The sequence below is a fragment of the Syngnathoides biaculeatus genome, chromosome 10 (genome assembly GCF_019802595.1).
Source record: "Syngnathoides biaculeatus isolate LvHL_M chromosome 10, ASM1980259v1, whole genome shotgun sequence".
Lineage (NCBI taxonomy): Eukaryota > Metazoa > Chordata > Actinopteri > Syngnathiformes > Syngnathidae > Syngnathoides > Syngnathoides biaculeatus.
The window spans coordinates 28,049,379-28,065,229 of record NC_084649.1 but is presented as its reverse complement, the minus strand read 5'-3'; the positions used below and the strand labels follow the sequence as shown (position 1 = coordinate 28,065,229).

Below are 15,851 nucleotides of genomic sequence, written 5' to 3'. Positions count from 1 at the left end.
AAAAAAAAAAAAACAACAACAATAAATTAAAATCACAGCAGAGTGGTCGAAGCGACACTTTCCGGTCCAGCGGGATTAATCCTCGTGTGCTTCCTCCGAGCGGTCCGTGGCCGGTCGCTGGGTGGAACAATAAGGCGGCGGTTGTTTCTCCGACCTCGGGAGGTTCCGAACCGGCGAAGAGCGCAACACTCGCTCGGGGCTCGGCTCGGGTTGGCTCGGGTGCTTTTTTTTTTTTTTTTTGTGGACTCGCCGCCCTGCGGCAAGTGTCGTCGAGCCCCTCTCAAATGCGCGTACGTCGTTTCCGTAAATTGTTTCAAAGTAAAACCCATTCCAAGCCCTATAAAGATGCGTTCAAATAAATTGAATAAACACGCTTTGGACCGTCTCGACAAATCTTCGTGGTTAAAATGGTGTCATTGTTGTCGTGGAAAATTTGCATTTGGACGACAATGGAAAATTAACAGTAACTTCCTGTGAGAGTCTTTCAAGCGCTTGACTAGCCGAGAGGAGGAGGGAAAAGGTCAAACAGCGACACCTGGCGGTCAAGACTTTCGAGTGACAGTACGTCGCCGGAATGCTTTTAATGTTTTACGTATTTCAAATTTGTTGAAGATGGGAATGTAGAAATGAAGGTCGCCAAAGGTGTGATGAGCCTTCATTTTAATAATCAGGCGACACGATTATGATCAGTTGACATTGACTTGTCGGAATTTTCCGATCGAGATGCCCGTTCTTCCCGGTGGCGGAGTAATCAATATTAGAAGCGCTGACGAGCCGAGATTTGGATTTTCCCGGCCTGTTACGATATCGCCACTTTTCCCACGGATTCCAAAATCCGCACTCGATGCGTTCTCGTCGACCGCTCCGTCGGCCGGCGTCCTTCGCACGCTTCATCTCCTCTTGGCGGCGGCGGCGGCGGCGGCCCATCCGCCCGCCCGCCCGCCCGCCCAAATGTCCAGGCGGGAGAGGCCACCCACGAGAGGTGCCGGACGCCTCCTCGTCCGTCCGCCGCCGTCAGACTTGCTTCTCGTCTCTGCCGGCGTGAGACGTCCTCCTGAGGTTCTCTTTGACTTTGACGAATTCGGGAGCCGAGCGTTTGTGGCGCTCCGCCCTCTGCTGCTCCGCTTCCAACTACAAGCGCAAACAAAAGAAAAAATGTGAACCGCCTTTCACTTGTTTTGTTGCTTCTTCTCATTTTTACTGCACGAAGTTCTCACGAAGCTCGTTTGGAACTTGCCCAATTGCAATCTTGAATTGTAATTTCCGCCACGGCCGCCAGGGGGCCCATTTGCATTGGAGGCAGGAACGTAGGCCGAAATATTTCGAAACCGAAAATGAACATTTTCAAGTGTTTTGGCGAAGAACGAGCGTCGTCTGTCGCGTCCGGTCAAAAGGACGGGAAAAGGTGCACAACGTGACTTTGGTAGAGTTCAAAAAGGTTTTTGATGTGTATTTTTCTGCCGTACCTCTTCCAGCGCTTGGTGTCTCTTCCTGAGTTCTGCTTCCAGAGGCGAAATCTTCCTGCGCGCTTCCTCCTCCTGTTTTCTTTCTTTTATCATCCGATCTCGCCGTCGACACTCCAGAACCCGCTCGAGTTCCGGCTTGCTGCTCTCCACGCGGACGCCGCTTCTATGCGCACGCACAACACGAGGCAAAGGCACACGCGCTCAACAAAGTCTTGTCGCGTTTTCTTGGCGGAGTCCGAAAGCGACGCGACCCTCCGCTCGGGACCGGCCTACGCTTTGCGCCGGACGGAGGTGAGAGAAACTGAGGATGGAGCCGCCGCCGGGCAAAAGAGCGAGCGAGAGGAAGATGCGGGACGTGGGATGGAAATTGAGGCCAAACGACAAACGCTGAAAGGAAAAGGGGAGGCGTAATGCACATTTCTTGCAGCCAACTGAAACGCACACAGATCACGTCAGCGCCAGTCAAACAAAATTCAAGCTAAGGTAGACCGTCGAGGGTTAGTGTCAAGAAAAATAGACCCACAGATACCGTTTGCAGCTGGTCATAAGTTCTCTGTGGAGTTCCTGGTGACTTCTGGACGTTCTGACGGGATTGAGCAACTTCCTGGGCTTGATGAGGTCGTCGCTGTCACGGCGACGGCGCTCCGTCGGGTCGTCGCCCGGAGAGGCGGGCGTCGCCCTCCTCGGCTGAGGCGCCGGGGCGCAAGCGTGCGCCGGAGGCGAAGCTGCGCGAGGAACCGCAACATCGTCGCCGGCATCGCGTCGTCAAGAGGTCGATTAGCCAGTTAAAAAAGAAGAAAGAAAGAAGCGAATCCATCACAAGATGGCGCAATGAGCTGTCCGTATACTTGTGTGTTAAAAAGATATATTTAAAAAAAAAAAAAAAAAAAAAAAAACAGTTACGGGCCAGTCGTTTAGAAAATGTCATCGCGTCCCTCGTCAGTGGAGAAGTGATCCGCGTATCGTCTCGAAAGGATCTGGTGAAAATGGCCCCGGCCCCCTCCGAGATGTTCTCTTCTTCGGCCCCAGAAGGGACGTCAGAAAAATCCGAAAATCGTCTTTTCAATGCTCCGACGTGACGTCGCAGACAAATATGGCCGCCGCCGGGACGCGCGTTGTGTCGAATCGGATTGACGCAACTTTGCGCTTTTCAAAAACGCTCCCAGCTGGCTTTTTCCGACTGGTATTATCAGCAAAGTGATTCAAGTGCGCTTTCCATTTGACTTTAATTGTTGAGAAATCCGTCCATTTTGGGAGCTGCTTATCCTCACGAGAGTCGCCTATCGCAGCTGTCAACGGGCAAAAGGAGACAGACGACAGTCGCACTCACGATCACGCCCGGGGGGGGTCAATTTAGAGCCTCCAATGGATCTTGCATGTTTTGGATATGCGGGAGGAAAAGCCACGCGAGCGGGTCCGGGATTCAGGAGCTTTGCTGTGTTGAATTTGAATGTTTTAAGATTTGGAACTTTCGCTGAAGGGGGGGGCGGGGGGTGCGCCCCCCACGTTTGCAGTTGCGCCTGCAGGGGCTGAGAGTTGCGGAGACAAAGAAGGAGATTAGAGGTCATGTGAGCTGCTGGGTCTTCAGTCCCGACCGGATCTTGTTTCCTGCCGCCGCAAACAAACGGGCGTCTTTCTCGGATGAAAGCGGACACCGCCCGGGTCCGCATTCGTCCTTCCCAAAACTGACAGAAACGCTCTGCGGGGGGGCGGGGGACTGTGCCTGAGCGCACAAACGGACATTTATTTTTATTTTTGAAAAGGAATGTGGCTGATTAAGCGACATAAAAGTAACGTGCACCCGTCCTGACACAAAGTACGAAGCGCACGTCCTCCGGTTCCGCTCGGGCTCCGGGAGTTGCCACTAGCCGGCGGCGGGCCGATCGGGCTCCTGAGCTCGGCCCGGGATTCAAACATTTCTGACGCTACAAATTTGCCCACTTGACAACAAACATTTTCAAATCATCCCACTTCTTCTTCAAGTAATCATTCCGGAAAGCTCTCACAAAGTACCTTTGTCGATGGGTTGACGCCAGTGAGGCCGAGCGAGAAAAGATTGGTCGCCCATCCCAGCGACTGGCGACCTTCATTCGGCGGCCCGACACCGAAAGCGACTCAAACGTTTCGCTTTCTGCGTTTGGATTCGTTGGCCGTGGAAGATCCGTTTTTTCTTGTCAATCGAGGGGCGAAGCGCTTATTTGACGCATCTTGTGTACTTTCGCTGAGGCTCCGGAAACTTTGGGTGCTCGCTTCAACTTTTCTCCATTATTGTCCGTTGTTGCCGTTCTGACTTTATTCAGCGATTTCTAACGTGACCTTCCACCGACCGGGTCAAGTCTTCTTGCTCTTCTTCTTTGTCGGGTCGGAATCGATTTGTCGCCTTACCAGACCAGACTGAAAGTTGTCGTCGTCCGCCCGTCCGCCCGTCCGCCCGCGTCTTTGTTTTCGGCGTGACTTTTCCTCCTCACCGAGGCGGCGCTCACAAGATCCTGACCCCCCACATCCCGTTCTGATGTCCGCAAGGTGGCCACGGCTGCCTCTTTGATCCGGTTCGTGACGTCACGCGACGCGGCGCTAATTGGTCAAAAGGGAGCGAGCTGCCGTCGACTTCCTGTCCCGCGGGTGCTTCAAAATAAAAGTTTTCATCGTGTCAGAGAGGTCTTGAAGGCCAACGCTAGCTTAGCATGCTAAGTGGAGCGCGGGTACACACACAAGAACGCGCACGAACCTTCACACGTACGCGAATGTACGTGCGCGCGTGGGCTTCCCTGACCTCCGAGCGATCCGGTTCGGCCGGCGTCCCCCGGCTGCCGAGCGACGTTGTACGCCCTCTGCGGGACAAACACAGAAAAGCAGCAGGCGTCAGGCCGCGCCCAGCGGGCCGTCGCTATTTTCCAAAGGTCAGGAAAAGGTCACGATTTCGTACTGCTTTCTCTCTCTCTCTCTCTCTCTCACGCTTTTGGGGTCCGCTTGTGTGTGGTGTGGCTTGGGGGGGCGGAGGTTGCTGTCGGTTGCTAAGAGACGCTTAATCAGGCAAACACAAAGCGACAACAACAACAACAACAAGGCCCCCAGTGTCTGAGCGAGCCCCCTGGAACAAAACAAAACCAGGAGGAATTGCCCCTACCAGCAAAATTTCAACGCAAAATGCTGAATACTGCAAAAAAACAACAAGACTGTAATCCGTACCTCACGGTCATCCTCACAGGAGGTCATTTTGGGACGGATTTTGTCATCACCAAGATGATTTGTGTTGCCCCCCCCCCCCCCGCTGGCCACGCCGGCAATTACACCACGCACGGCCCCTCCTCCGCAATCCCCTTTCCGAGCCGCTTATCCTCACAGGGGTCCCAAATAAAAAGTCAGTTCGGGTTTGAAGGAATTGCCGCATTTTGGAATATTTGAATTGATGAAATATGAATATGAAATTGCGTGGATATACCGCTTCTATCCGCGTGTGTGTCTTTGTATTTTGAGCTGGAGCCTTTTGGGCGCAGGCCTTAAATCCTCTTTAATCTGATTTGTTTGTCGCTTCCTCCTCACGTCAGCGCAACTTGTTCTGCTCTCCTTTCTCCCAGCGGACCGCGAAGGCGGCACGGGGCGGCTTCTCGCCCGGCGGGCGCCAAAGCAAATCGACGGCACCTCCGACGAAAGCATAACCGAGACGGAACCCTCTCCTCAAGCGTTTCGCCTTCCGCCGAACGAGCGCCCCGATTTGTGCCAAATGGTGCCCCGCATTTTGCTTCCCCCAAATGGAGTCCACAATGTTAGCGAGGCGCACCCCACTTCATTTACTAATGGAGCCATTTTTGCATTTGAAACAAATCCTTCTTGAAGTGTTTTCGCGCAACGATCACGTCAAAATCGAAAGTCTCCGGAGTCCGAGCTTGACGTCCGAACGTCGAGCCAAACTTGTGGACTCGGACCCGCTTGGGTTGGCGCCATCTGGCGGCACACAAAGGAATCGCTCAATAAAAAATAACAATTCTACAGCGGCGCATTTAATCATTTGCGTTCATTCAGGTCCAATTTTCATCAAATGCATTTGTTGTCCTGTGCAATGGTGGAGCGGGCTTGGTCTTGCAGATCTGAGGTCTGGGGTTCAAATCCCAGCCCCGCCTGTGCGGCTTTTCTCCGGGTGGTTTCCTCCTGCATTCATTCGTCGGAGACTGTCGCGTGTCTCTGTGTGCCCTGCGATTGATTGGCTCGCGACCAGTTCAGGGTGGACCCCGCCCGCTGCTCGATGACAGCCGGGATTGGCTCCAGCGCTCCTCGTGAGCATAAGCGGCTCGGAAAACGTTAATCTTTAAAGTGTACCTGAGGCGAAAGCAAAACGGGACCAGCACTCGGACCTACGACGCCGCTGCAGCGCTCCAGTGCGGCCACATTTTGAAAACGTAACATTCGCTCGCTGCGACGACATTTTCACAACTGCTGCCTGTCCAATGTGAGAGCGCCGCTCAAAGGAAGACGTGACCGACCTTTTTCCCGTGAGACGCTCCCATGATCCCCCGACTGCCCCCTTCTCTTTCTTTCCTCCTGGCAGCGGGAAGTTCTGGTGTCGGTCGGCGATTAAGAGGAAGAAGAAGATGAAGGGTGGTGGTGGGGGGGGGGCACCTGTCTTCATCCCGATTTCCCGGCCCGGGATTAGCGAGCGTTAAACCAAGAAATCTGATTAGCGGCGAGATCGCAAAGGACGCCAAGACAGCGAGTCCACATCTCAGGTGTCAAAACTCAGCGGACATGTCGAGTGTTTCGGCTCACTCGCGCTGCGCCAAATTGACCCGTTTCACCTCTCCACAGAAAGTCCAGCTTTGCTCCAGTTCTGACGTTCGCAATCGTCCGCTTTTACGGATGGAGATTTTTGCCCGTCTTCTGACAATTTGTGGAAAAATACTCATCGGTCGCATCTTTGACGTGACAAAAGTCTCTCAGAAATCAGTTAGGACGCAAGTCGCCGTCGTTCACATGAAGCGGCGGCAGAAAAGTTTGATTTTTAATCATTCAACGATAGCAAATCACTTTTCCATGAACGTGAACGCAAAAGAAACGAGATCACCAATTGCAACAATCTCGCGATCTCTTTTATTTGTGATGAAGATGAGGACGTACACGAAGGATAAAAGAGCACAAATCATTTCAAAGCTGCTCAGACTTGACTAACGTCTATAAATAGATGAAATATTCACGTCGCAGCGCGCAGGCAGGAAGTGGCCGCTCGCACCCGCTTTTTTTTTTTTTTAATTAGCTGACAACGCTCTTCTTCTTCTTCTACTTCTACTGGTGCTGCTGCTGCTGTTGGTGTTCCTGGCCGGCCTCGGGCCCGTCGTGTCCCGGCGCCGACATCTGCATGAAGAGCTCACGCAGCTCCGTCATGTCATCATCCAGCGACGGGAGCGGGCGGCCGCCGGGGTGCTGCTCGCGCTCTTCGATGAAGTCCCACAAACGCACGTTGTTCATGAACTGCAAGCGGCAAAAAATACAAAGTCACAAAAGAGGCTCCGAGAGCAGCCGTGGACGACGGCGGCGGCGGCGGCGCCGCTGACCCGGACGTTCCCCTCCGAGCTGAGCTGCTTGCGCGGCTTCTCGGCCTCCGCCCGGCTCCCGTCCGGGAAGGCGTGCAGGTACAAACACTTCCCCCCGAAGGGACAGGAACCGCGACCCTGGTCAAAGTATTTGCACGCCTTCTTGCTGCGCGCGCACACACACACACACACACACACACAGAGAGAGACACGCAGACGGGACGACGGGATGGAGCGAGAACGCAACCCGGCGGGCTGGCGGACGGGCAAGCGGGCGCACGCGAGGCTCACCTGACCCCGGACTTGAAGAGCTCAATCAGGTTGTCCTTGTCCTCCTGCTCCTCCACCCAGTACACGGAGGGGATGACGAACTCGGAGACCACGCGACACTCCGGGCACGACCTAAGCGGGAGACGGGTCACGCCACGCATTGACTCCACGGGCGGCGGCGGCGAGCCTCACTTGATGATCTTGTTGCTGAAGTTGCGCGTGCACCGCCACTGTCGGATGCACGCCAAGCAGAAGACGTGGCAGCACGAGGACAAAATGCCGAAGCGCCGCTCCGACGGGATGGCCTTCTGCACCACCACCTCCATGCAGATGGAGCACACCTGCGGGAAAAACAACAAACGGCCGTCAGCGTCCGCGCCGCCGCCGGACGTCGGCCCGAGCCGCGGTACCTTGTCTTGACTGAGCTGCGCCGCGAAGGCTTTCTCCATGTCCCTCTCGAAGGCCAGCAGGCAAATCTGGACACAGGTCGACAAAGCCGCGTCACCGCGACAAAATCCCCCCCGCCGTCGGCGCCGTCACCTTTTCGTGGGCCCGCCTTTGCTCGGCGTCGTGCGGGTGCAGGGCGTGCAGCCGGCACACCTCGCACCGGTCGCCGTGGAGATACGGGCAGTCGTCCCGGTAGAAGCAGCGCCCGGCGGCGGCGTACGGACACAGCTGGGGAAAGTCCCGGTAGGCTCCGCCCATCTGGGGAGGCGCTACGCAAACCCCACCCGCCCCCGCCCCGGTCCGTTAGCAGTCGCGTGGCCCGAAGCGGGAGCGGCGTCGGGGTCGCACCTTGTTCCGGAGCCGACGCTTCCAGGCCCGTCCTGATGGCGTCCACGTACGAGTGAGAGGAAGCGGGCGGCGCCTCCGGAGTCCCCCCGAAGGTGCCGTCCAGATGGCCCACTGAAGACACAAACGAGCCGCTGATCATTCGAGCCGAACGCCGTCGCGGACACTTTACGAGCGCGTGTTGACCTTGAGCGTCTCTCATCGGCTTCCTGGCGTCGGGTCTGACTGAGGCTCCGCCTCCGAGGCCCGCCTTGTTCTCTGAAGCCACGCCCCCTCCCCGGTACGCCGGTTTGATGTGGTCGTACCTGCGCGCACGTCAATCGCCGATCATCTGCGGCTTTTGACGAACTTTTTACAAAAACCACGACGTCGGGTCTACCCTGCTGCCTCGAAGTCCGAGTTAGTACAGATATGGCAATGCGCTCCCGGCCTGGCATACATTTTAAGCCAAAAAAAATAAATAGATTTCATTATAGAAAGGATTTAAACCATACATGTATTTCTACTATGCAATTCATCATCAGGAGAAGCTAAAAAAAAAAAAAACGCATTACTTCATTTTCCATACACCGTAATGGGAAAATACACTTTGGTTGTCGACCGGCCTTCTGGAACGGATCGCGTTCGAGAACCGAGGGGCCGCCGTATCAGCATTTCGGGAAAGCCCAGAATGAAAATGCGCATCATCTCATATTGGTTGAAGCGTCTTTTTTTGCCCATACTGTGGGAAATTCTCAAAGTATTCTTCCTTCACAGCAAATGTTGGATTTTGGCAGCAGGATATGGCAACAAAGACAACAACTAAATGCTCTCCAGTGTAGTTTGCAGAAGTGGATGCAAATTCCTGGAATTGGAGGCGACCTGCATCGTTCTCCGTAGGCGCAGACTCCTCTCTGGTAGAACTTGCAGATGGTGGACGGCTTGCTGCTGGACGGGTCGTGAGAGAACATGCAGCGGCTGCCCTCCCGGCACACGCCGTGCAGGAAGTACCTGCCGCACAAACGCCGCAGCCAATCTTACAATGCTCGTCGCCACGACAACGCCCAGGTGTTTTTCTCGATTTCCAGATTTTTGTTCCCCATCCAATTGGATTTGATCCCTGCACGTCAATCTCGCGTGCCCTCGCCTCGTCGAAAACGGCAACCTTTCCAATTTGTCAGCGCGAATTGAAATCAGCCTTTTGATTGCTTGCTCTGAGCAAACCTCTCAAAGTCGATCTTCAGACACGAATACATTTAATAGTCAGTATCTCTGGTCTATTTGACCTTTTTTGTGATTGGAAATCAAGTTACTCATCAGTTATTGTGTGATCGAGCATTTCTTAACTGAATGTGTTTGAAATAATCGCGAGGAAGCCAAGGACTTGAGCACTTGTGAGGATAAGCGGCCTGGCAAACGGATGGATGGAGTCAAATGATTGGAACGTGACAGCGCTCCACAATTAGTGTGCTGCTTGCAAGTACGTGACGCTGGCGCATTTTATTGACGTCACATGGTCATTTGAAAATGGGAAATTATTTGTGCGAATTATTATTCAATTGTTTCTCCCGCCATGATATTTTCAAAGCGGCGAGCGAGGGCGCGGATTTATTGACGCGAAAATAAAGACGGAGATGGACGGATCAAGAAGATTAGCGCTAAAAACATTAGCATGTGGCTAAGACGTCCGGCTAACACAAACGCTCTCACGCACGGAAGAAGGCAGGCACGCAGGCAGGCAGACAGACAGACAGACCGATAGATAGATAGACGTGCGACACGCAGGCAGGCGGGCGAACAGACAGGGCGTGAGGCTGACGGGTGACAGACAGACCGACTTACCGGCAGGTGACCTGTTTGGTGCTCATCTTCCTCAGGGAGCCTCCAAATGTTGCCTGAGACTGGAGCTCCGTTACGTTAGCTAGCTAGCTAGCTGCCCGTTTGTCTGACAGCGGCGTTCCGTACAAACACGTCCGGGGAGCAACAACTGACGGTCCGCCGACTTAAAAAACCTTGTACTTCATGTGCAATTTATTAGAAATTAAATCAGATTTAACAAATGATTCGATTATAAAACTGAACTCAAAAGATGCGAAGTGTAAATGGTTTCTTTCTATTTTCAATTGTATGATGACGACATAGCGTAGTAAGAGCAAACTCAATGGAAAAACAGCATTCTCGAGCGTATATGGCCCGCCCCCTGCCGCTGGTCTACATTGATTGATTGATTGATTGATTGATTGATTGACACCCACAAACACACATTCCCACACAACCGTTAATCTGATCTAAATCCGCGTTGACTTTACTCGCCGGGTCAAACATTGGGATAGAAAGACGTCGCGCAATTTTGATTGATGGATTTAGGTCGCATAGCTTTGGCCCCGCCCCGCCCCGCCCCAGCCGCTCACCTGTTCCGCTTCCGCTCCGAGCGCGTGTCTGAAGTCCGGACTTTGGCGCGTTGGCGTTCATGGAGCTCGGAGACCTGCTGCGGTTTTCTCACTGCGGGAAGACCGTGTTGACGGCGGCGGACGCGGCTCCGACGGACCGGCGGTGCCCCGAGTGCGGCCGGGCGCCGAGCTTCTCCCTGGCGGAGGCTCCGGTGCGCGTCCGCTCGCCCGTCGCCGACGGGCACCGCACCAGATGCTGCTTCCTGGTCACGTCGCGGGACGGCGCCGAAGGCCTCAGGTCAAAACCGCAACGACAACAACAAGACGTTTGTCCTTAGACGTGTTTTCACAACAACCACACTTCCGTTCTTGTTTATGTGCAGTGAAGAAAAAGATTGTGAGCTTCATGTTGGCATCTCCAATTCTGAAGGTAACAAGCACGCTTGCTTTGTCTTCATTAAGGCAGGATTTCTGCTCAACTCATCTTGTGTCAACATTAGGGAGTACCAATAACGGCCACAGAGTTTCAAAGTATCGGGTAATCGTGAAGGCTGCCGTGACCGGCCACCGATACTTGCCATCTTCGTCCCCCGAAGCGCTTCTCCTCACGCCTGTCATGTCCTCGGTACGCCCCGGACTGGTCGCCGGCCGATCGCAGGGCGCACAAAACAACCAACCGCTCCCGCTCACACCTACGAGCAATTTAGTGTCTTCGCCCGTGTTTGGGATGTACGAGAAAAGTCACACAGACGGTGCCGGGATTTGAACCCGGAACCTCTGAACTGTGAGACAGCTCTGCTGACCTGTCATCCACCAATACTTAAGGCAAAAATATAAATCAGTCCTTCTCGTCAATGGCGGACGGCACACTGCAGGACTTTGACGCATGGGCCAATCGTCGCGTGCGTCAGAAAGAAATCTGCTGTGAAGTGACAAAGTAGAAGATGTTTCGGGGCTCTTCAGTTTTTATGGCAGCTTTTTCATTTGACTTCTTACTTTTTATTCTCTTTACATTTCAAAAAATGAGCTCGTTACTTTACAAATGTCGTCATAATGGCGACGCGAGATTAAACGCGCAGACACCTTTTGAGCCGGCCGTCCCGCCGGCGACGCTAAGCTAGCGGGGGCAAAGTATGGGGCGCATTTCCTGTTTGCGGAGGGAAAGCAAAATAAGGATGGAGGATGCTGCAAATTCACAATCACAACGAGGGAACCCCCAACTGGGAGGAACTTGTCAGAGGTCAGAATATTAAATGAACCGTGATGGATTTATAGAAAATGAGCCGCTCTAATTAGTCTGGCTCACAAGCTGTAAATTATGTCACGCGGGAGCTTTCAGATATCACATTTAAAAAAAAAAAAAAACGGAAAATGTCCATAATTCTCTCATTTTCAACTAGCCTAAGCTTGTGTACGCACATGACGATTTGCCAATTTTTAACCGCGGCCGGGGGGGGGGACTCATTCCAGACTTGACGAGTACCCTGACTTTTCAAGTAAGGCCGGTACTTCGTGTCCTTACTCGCGCTATCGTTCTTCTAACGTCGGGTTCCAAATCTGTCATCGCAGGTGTGGTGTTGAGTTATACGGCGTCGGGCGTGCAGCGCCAACAGCGGGGCTGGCAGCAGAGCATCGTCGTCCCTCTGGTCGCCCCCGGCGACGGCATCCCGCACTGGGACGAGGAGCTCGACCGCTTCGCCGCCGCGGACGCGTGGACGCCACACAGGTCGCGCTCGGAAACGACGGCCGCGCTCTGACACCCTCGACCCGCTCACGCTTGCGTCCGTCCAGGTTCGAGGAGCAGAGGGAGTTTGGCTCCTGTTGCTACGGTTTCGCTCTGGGCTTCATCAACCGGATGCTGATGTCACAGGGCAAGCAGCCAATCAGCAGAGAGCGTTTCACCTCCGACCTGGTGCTCCCCAGGGTGCGGGCCGTCTCCGAGTATTTGGCGCTCTTCCGGCACGTCCGTCGTCACGGATACTGGACCGCCTGAGTCCGGCGTCTCTTGTACTCCCAGAACTCAGCAAGCTGCCAGGGTGTTTCCGTGGTGACGCCAAACACACCTGAGAGGAAATTCGACCTTCCAAGCGAGATAGCAAACACGCCCGAATTGGAATCTCTCACACGCATACTCCAAGCGTACTTGGCATGGACTTGATTGGAACATGAACGTCGCTTGCGCGTGATTATAAAGGGCCGGCATGAGCCCCCTTCTCTCCCCCCCAAAAAATTACATTATCCAAGGCACATATCCTCACAAGGGTTTAGCTGGAGCCTACCCCAGCTAGTTTCAGGCAAAATGCGGACTACGCCCTGAACCGGTCGCCAGTCAGTCGCCCACCTGATATCGACATCACCGAGCGGGAATCGATCCCACGCCGCCGGCACCAAAGTCAGCCGTGCGTGCCACTGCACCCATCAGTGGCCAAATTTGAATTGTTTGCAACTAATGCACAATGTTCCGGGTAACGTGGGTGGGCGTGGACATTTTGGGTTTTGTTCGAGAGAGGAGCACGTTGATGCTGGATGGAAAAAGGAGTCAATAAAAAAAAAAAAAAACAACAACAACTTCCGAGCAGCAAACAAAGCTTTGTGCCGTTTTGTATTCCCGCTTCGGTGGTGCGACGACAGAAGGCACAACCGCGACCTCCGACCACGCTCAGTAAAAGGTTGACAACAGCTTTAGATCGAGTCACGTAAATCGTGACCGGATCCAGGATCCCGGATTCACGTACCCCCGTGGACGTTCACGCTCGCCCTGAGGACACAACATTAGGGACCCCAACCCAACGTCAGCGAGGACGGACGACGGGCCGTGATGTCGTTCCAAAGTCAAAATAAAGCGCCGCTGTCCCCCAGTCTTGTGCAGATGACACCACCAGGACCTTCTTTCCTGTTTGAGTGACGATCGTGCCGGCCAGGCCACGTGAAACCAGGCACCCGAGGCCCGGTCCTCGTTTCTGTGCAACCTGATAGGGCGCGCTCGTCACGTGACACCCGGGCGCCGCCCGATCCGTCCATGGACGACCCCGCCGTGATCTGCGTGCGCCACGAGTGCCTGAAGGATGTTTTCTGCTTCTCGTTACCGCAAACGTGCCCGGCGTGCGGCGAGCGTCTGGCGGGACGACGCCTGCGGGAGCCGCCGGTCGCCATTCCCAACCCGCTCTGCGACGGACACAAGACGCCGTGCTGCCTCCTGGTTGCGCCGGCGGGCCGCAACGCCGACAGGTACGCGTGTGTGTGTGTCGCTAGAGTGGGCCACCGACAGAAAAATGCCAATAAGTGGGATATGACATCAAAACAACACAAATAAGATGGGGGGTCAGGAAAAATCATAATTATACCGCAGTGGATGACACCTGCAACGCTTTTCCAGGCACTCAAAGACGCTGAACATTTTCACACTATTCATTCAGGTACTCGTGTAGCCGCAGCTGCCCTGCAGGGGGCAGTCTAACGTTAGTGCCCGGCTGCCATTCTGGGCCAAGGCCCCTCCCACCTCATTTGGACCTCCAGAGAATGGAAGATGAATGTATGAATATTCCACTTTTATGAAATGAAGCGTCTTCGTGTACGTGGGTGTAACTCTGCGTTGTGTTTTTTGTGGATGGATGAGTGAGAAGTCGCACACTTTGACTTTGGCTGCTCTCAACGTGCTTTAATCCGCTCGCCGCTCGCTCTCTCGCTGCAATACCAACAAGATTCACATTCACGGGTGTTCACTGATTATTATTATTTTTTTCCCACATCCCCTCCCTGCTCCGTCTGGGGAGGGTCCCCACGGAACAAGAGGAAGCAGTATCCCCCCGCAACACAATCAGTGGCGCTTCAAAATAAAACGTGCAGCCTACTTCTCATATTTCTCAGCAGACCTGCCGTTAGCTTTTAACTGCATTTTCAACCTTGCAATGCACATTTTTAACACACAATTCCTTGTAACATAAATAACATTCAAAAGAATGAAGGACTGAGAAGGTGCCGTCTTTCAAAATAAAAGTGCGCTTCCACGTCCTGTTCAGAATGTAGCGCAACAGCATGAAGTGCCGCAAGCTAAGTCTCGTAATCTTTCCACGAGCGTCGTATTTCTTCAGGATGGCGCAAAAGCTCTTTTGAGTCATTTCTTTCAAATTTGTACATCAGAACGCGACGCGACGCAACCATTTCTGAGTTGACGGAAACGAGCGCGGAGAGTAAGCTGAACGGGCTTCCTGACGACCGCCACGTGGCCATTTGGCACCCCACAACGGGCGGTGCGAAACGGAGGACCGGGTACAAAATTTCCCAAAAAATCGCCCCCAAAATCAAAGCCCCAAAAGTTGCCCCACACGCGCACCCCGACACGGAACACACGAGTACACCCAAACATGTACAACAAAATGCAGTTGACACAAGACCGACGGGACTGGAAAAGCTGCTCTCCTTTGGCGGATGTCCTTCAGAGACTTTTCCGGAACGTGGGAACTTCACACGGGGATCTCCAACACCTCAGGTGGGTCGCTCGCCACTCAAATGTCCAACCGGCAGCGGCGAGCGTTGATGTGCGCACGCAGGCGTGGTCTACAACTACACGGAGAGGGGCGTGGTCCGAGACCGGAACGGCTGGCGCGGCTGCGTGAGCGTCCCCCTGGTGAGACCCGACACCTTCCACCTCCTGGCTCAGTGGGATCGCTATCTGGAGCAGTTCTCACGTGGACCCCTGTGGGACCCCGCCCGCCGCAGGTATGTTACCCACCGCCAACCTTTCGGTCACTGGACGACCCGTCGTCAGTGACGGTACTCGTCCTGCGAGAAGGATCTCGTCGAGACGAGCTCGTATTCCCGGGTTGAGGTCGAGTCCTTAGAGACAGGACTTGTCCAAAGATAATGGTCAAATCCCGAATGAAAGTTCGAGACCCAAGGAAAGGTTCTGGTCCCACGAGAAAGCTCCAAAGCCAAAGCCAAAGTGGTAGTACTGATTTTCAAACTCGCCTCTGCCTTTTTCCCACGGCGGTCTGGTTCTGAACGTCAGCTTTGCCGAGGACTCCCACAACTGTCTGACGTTCTGCGTGGAGTTCATCAACGGCGTGCTGGCCGCCGAGGCCCCGGGCCCGGCTCGCGTCAGCAGGGACGCCCTCGCGCGCGCCAGGATCCTGCCCGCCGTGAGCCGAGCGTGCAAGTTCGCGGCGCTGTGCCGACACCTTCGACGGCGACAATTCTACGTGGCCGACAGGCGGCCCGCGCCCACGACGTCGCCGATTCGCACTCTTCACCAGGGGGAGCGGGACTTTTGAACGCGTTCCGCCGTGTCGCAGTGTGCACTCGTGTGCGTGTGGAGGGGCTCCCCCGTCCGCCAGATGTGCAAATAAATCATACCGATGTTTGCTTTTGTGACTTCGTCCATTCAGTTTCTGTGGGCAAATAATTGATTCATGGTCCCCCACCGGGCTGAT

The 15,851-nt window shown here is 54.3% G+C and overlaps 4 protein-coding genes across 6 annotated transcripts; 2 read left to right on the top strand and 2 right to left on the bottom strand.

Moving 5' to 3' along the window:
* Window positions 1-18: 18 nt before the first annotated feature.
* Window positions 19-4,090, bottom strand: LOC133508108 (protein FAM107B-like). Of its 2 annotated transcripts, none has more exons than XM_061833860.1 (4): window positions 3,480-4,090; window positions 1,996-2,191; window positions 1,467-1,629; window positions 19-1,131 (listed from the first exon to the last, which is right to left on the bottom strand). In XM_061833860.1, exons 1-4 carry the CDS (start codon window positions 3,532-3,534, stop codon window positions 1,015-1,017), a joined length of 531 nt encoding a protein of 176 aa, XP_061689844.1. In that variant the 5' UTR covers window positions 3,535-4,090; the 3' UTR covers window positions 19-1,014. The 2 variants fall into 2 exon arrangements, with proteins under 2 accessions (XP_061689844.1, XP_061689845.1); XM_061833861.1 differs by having other exon boundaries at window positions 2,370-4,088.
* A 2,442-nt stretch (window positions 4,091-6,532) lies between these two features.
* mkrn2 (makorin, ring finger protein, 2) lies at window positions 6,533-10,201 on the bottom strand. Of its 2 annotated transcripts, XM_061833856.1 has the most exons (10): window positions 9,875-10,201; window positions 8,915-9,043; window positions 8,240-8,358; window positions 8,057-8,167; window positions 7,802-7,977; window positions 7,672-7,737; window positions 7,454-7,602; window positions 7,283-7,393; window positions 7,013-7,157; window positions 6,536-6,929 (listed from the first exon to the last, which is right to left on the bottom strand). In XM_061833856.1, exons 1-10 carry the CDS (start codon window positions 9,898-9,900, stop codon window positions 6,744-6,746), a joined length of 1,218 nt encoding a protein of 405 aa, XP_061689840.1. In that variant the 5' UTR covers window positions 9,901-10,201; the 3' UTR covers window positions 6,536-6,743. The 2 variants fall into 2 exon arrangements, with proteins under 2 accessions (XP_061689839.1, XP_061689840.1); XM_061833855.1 differs by having other exon boundaries at window positions 6,533-6,929; window positions 8,057-8,358.
* Window positions 10,202-10,212: 11 nt separating this feature from the next.
* mkrn2os.1 (MKRN2 opposite strand, tandem duplicate 1) lies at window positions 10,213-13,009 on the top strand. The gene is made up of 4 exons (XM_061833859.1): window positions 10,213-10,720; window positions 10,806-10,852; window positions 11,992-12,148; window positions 12,214-13,009. Exons 1-4 carry the CDS (start codon window positions 10,503-10,505, stop codon window positions 12,413-12,415), a joined length of 624 nt encoding a protein of 207 aa, XP_061689843.1. The 5' UTR covers window positions 10,213-10,502; the 3' UTR covers window positions 12,416-13,009.
* A 154-nt stretch (window positions 13,010-13,163) lies between these two features.
* On the top strand, window positions 13,164-15,789 carry mkrn2os.2 (MKRN2 opposite strand, tandem duplicate 2). Its single transcript, XM_061833858.1, has 4 exons — window positions 13,164-13,650; window positions 14,862-14,911; window positions 14,973-15,141; window positions 15,431-15,789. Exons 1-4 carry the CDS (start codon window positions 13,442-13,444, stop codon window positions 15,690-15,692), a joined length of 690 nt encoding a protein of 229 aa, XP_061689842.1. The 5' UTR covers window positions 13,164-13,441; the 3' UTR covers window positions 15,693-15,789.
* Window positions 15,790-15,851: the final 62 nt, after the last annotated feature.

What these genes read in the sequence shown, in the direction of transcription:
- mkrn2os.2 (XM_061833858.1), top strand. Translation starts at nt 13,442, where the DNA reads ATGGACGACCCCGCCGTGATCTGCGTGCGCCACGAGTGCCTGAAGGAT. An exon ending in GCGGGCCGCAACGCCGACAG is followed by an intron (nt 13,651 to 14,861) that starts GTACGCGTGTGT and finishes GATGTCCTTCAG; the next exon opens with AGACTTTTCCGGAACGTGGG. An exon ending in TGGGACCCCGCCCGCCGCAG is followed by an intron (nt 15,142 to 15,430) that starts GTATGTTACCCA and finishes TCTGAACGTCAG; the next exon opens with CTTTGCCGAGGACTCCCACA.
- mkrn2 (XM_061833855.1), bottom strand. Translation starts at nt 9,900, where the DNA reads ATGAGCACCAAACAGGTCACCTGCCG. An exon ending in TTCAGCAACAAGATCATCAA is followed by an intron (nt 7,394 to 7,453) that starts GTGAGGCTCGCC and finishes TCTCCCGCTTAG; the next exon opens with GTCGTGCCCGGAGTGTCGCG. An exon ending in GCTCGGAGGGGAACGTCCGG is followed by an intron (nt 6,930 to 7,012) that starts GTCAGCGGCGCC and finishes TGCCGCTTGCAG; the next exon opens with TTCATGAACAACGTGCGTTT.
- LOC133508108 (XM_061833860.1), bottom strand. Translation starts at nt 3,534, where the DNA reads ATGGGCGACCAATCTTTTCTCGCTCGGCCTCACTGGCGTCAACCCATC. An exon ending in GCGTCAACCCATCGACAAAG is followed by an intron (nt 2,192 to 3,479) that starts GTACTTTGTGAG and finishes TTCCTCGCGCAG; the next exon opens with CTTCGCCTCCGGCGCACGCT. An exon ending in GACACCAAGCGCTGGAAGAG is followed by an intron (nt 1,132 to 1,466) that starts GTACGGCAGAAA and finishes TTGCGCTTGTAG; the next exon opens with TTGGAAGCGGAGCAGCAGAG.
- mkrn2os.1 (XM_061833859.1), top strand. Translation starts at nt 10,503, where the DNA reads ATGGAGCTCGGAGACCTGCTGCGGTTTTCTCACTGCGGGAAGACCGTG. An exon ending in GACGGCGCCGAAGGCCTCAG is followed by an intron (nt 10,721 to 10,805) that starts GTCAAAACCGCA and finishes GTTTATGTGCAG; the next exon opens with TGAAGAAAAAGATTGTGAGC. An exon ending in TGGCATCTCCAATTCTGAAG is followed by an intron (nt 10,853 to 11,991) that starts GTAACAAGCACG and finishes CTGTCATCGCAG; the next exon opens with GTGTGGTGTTGAGTTATACG.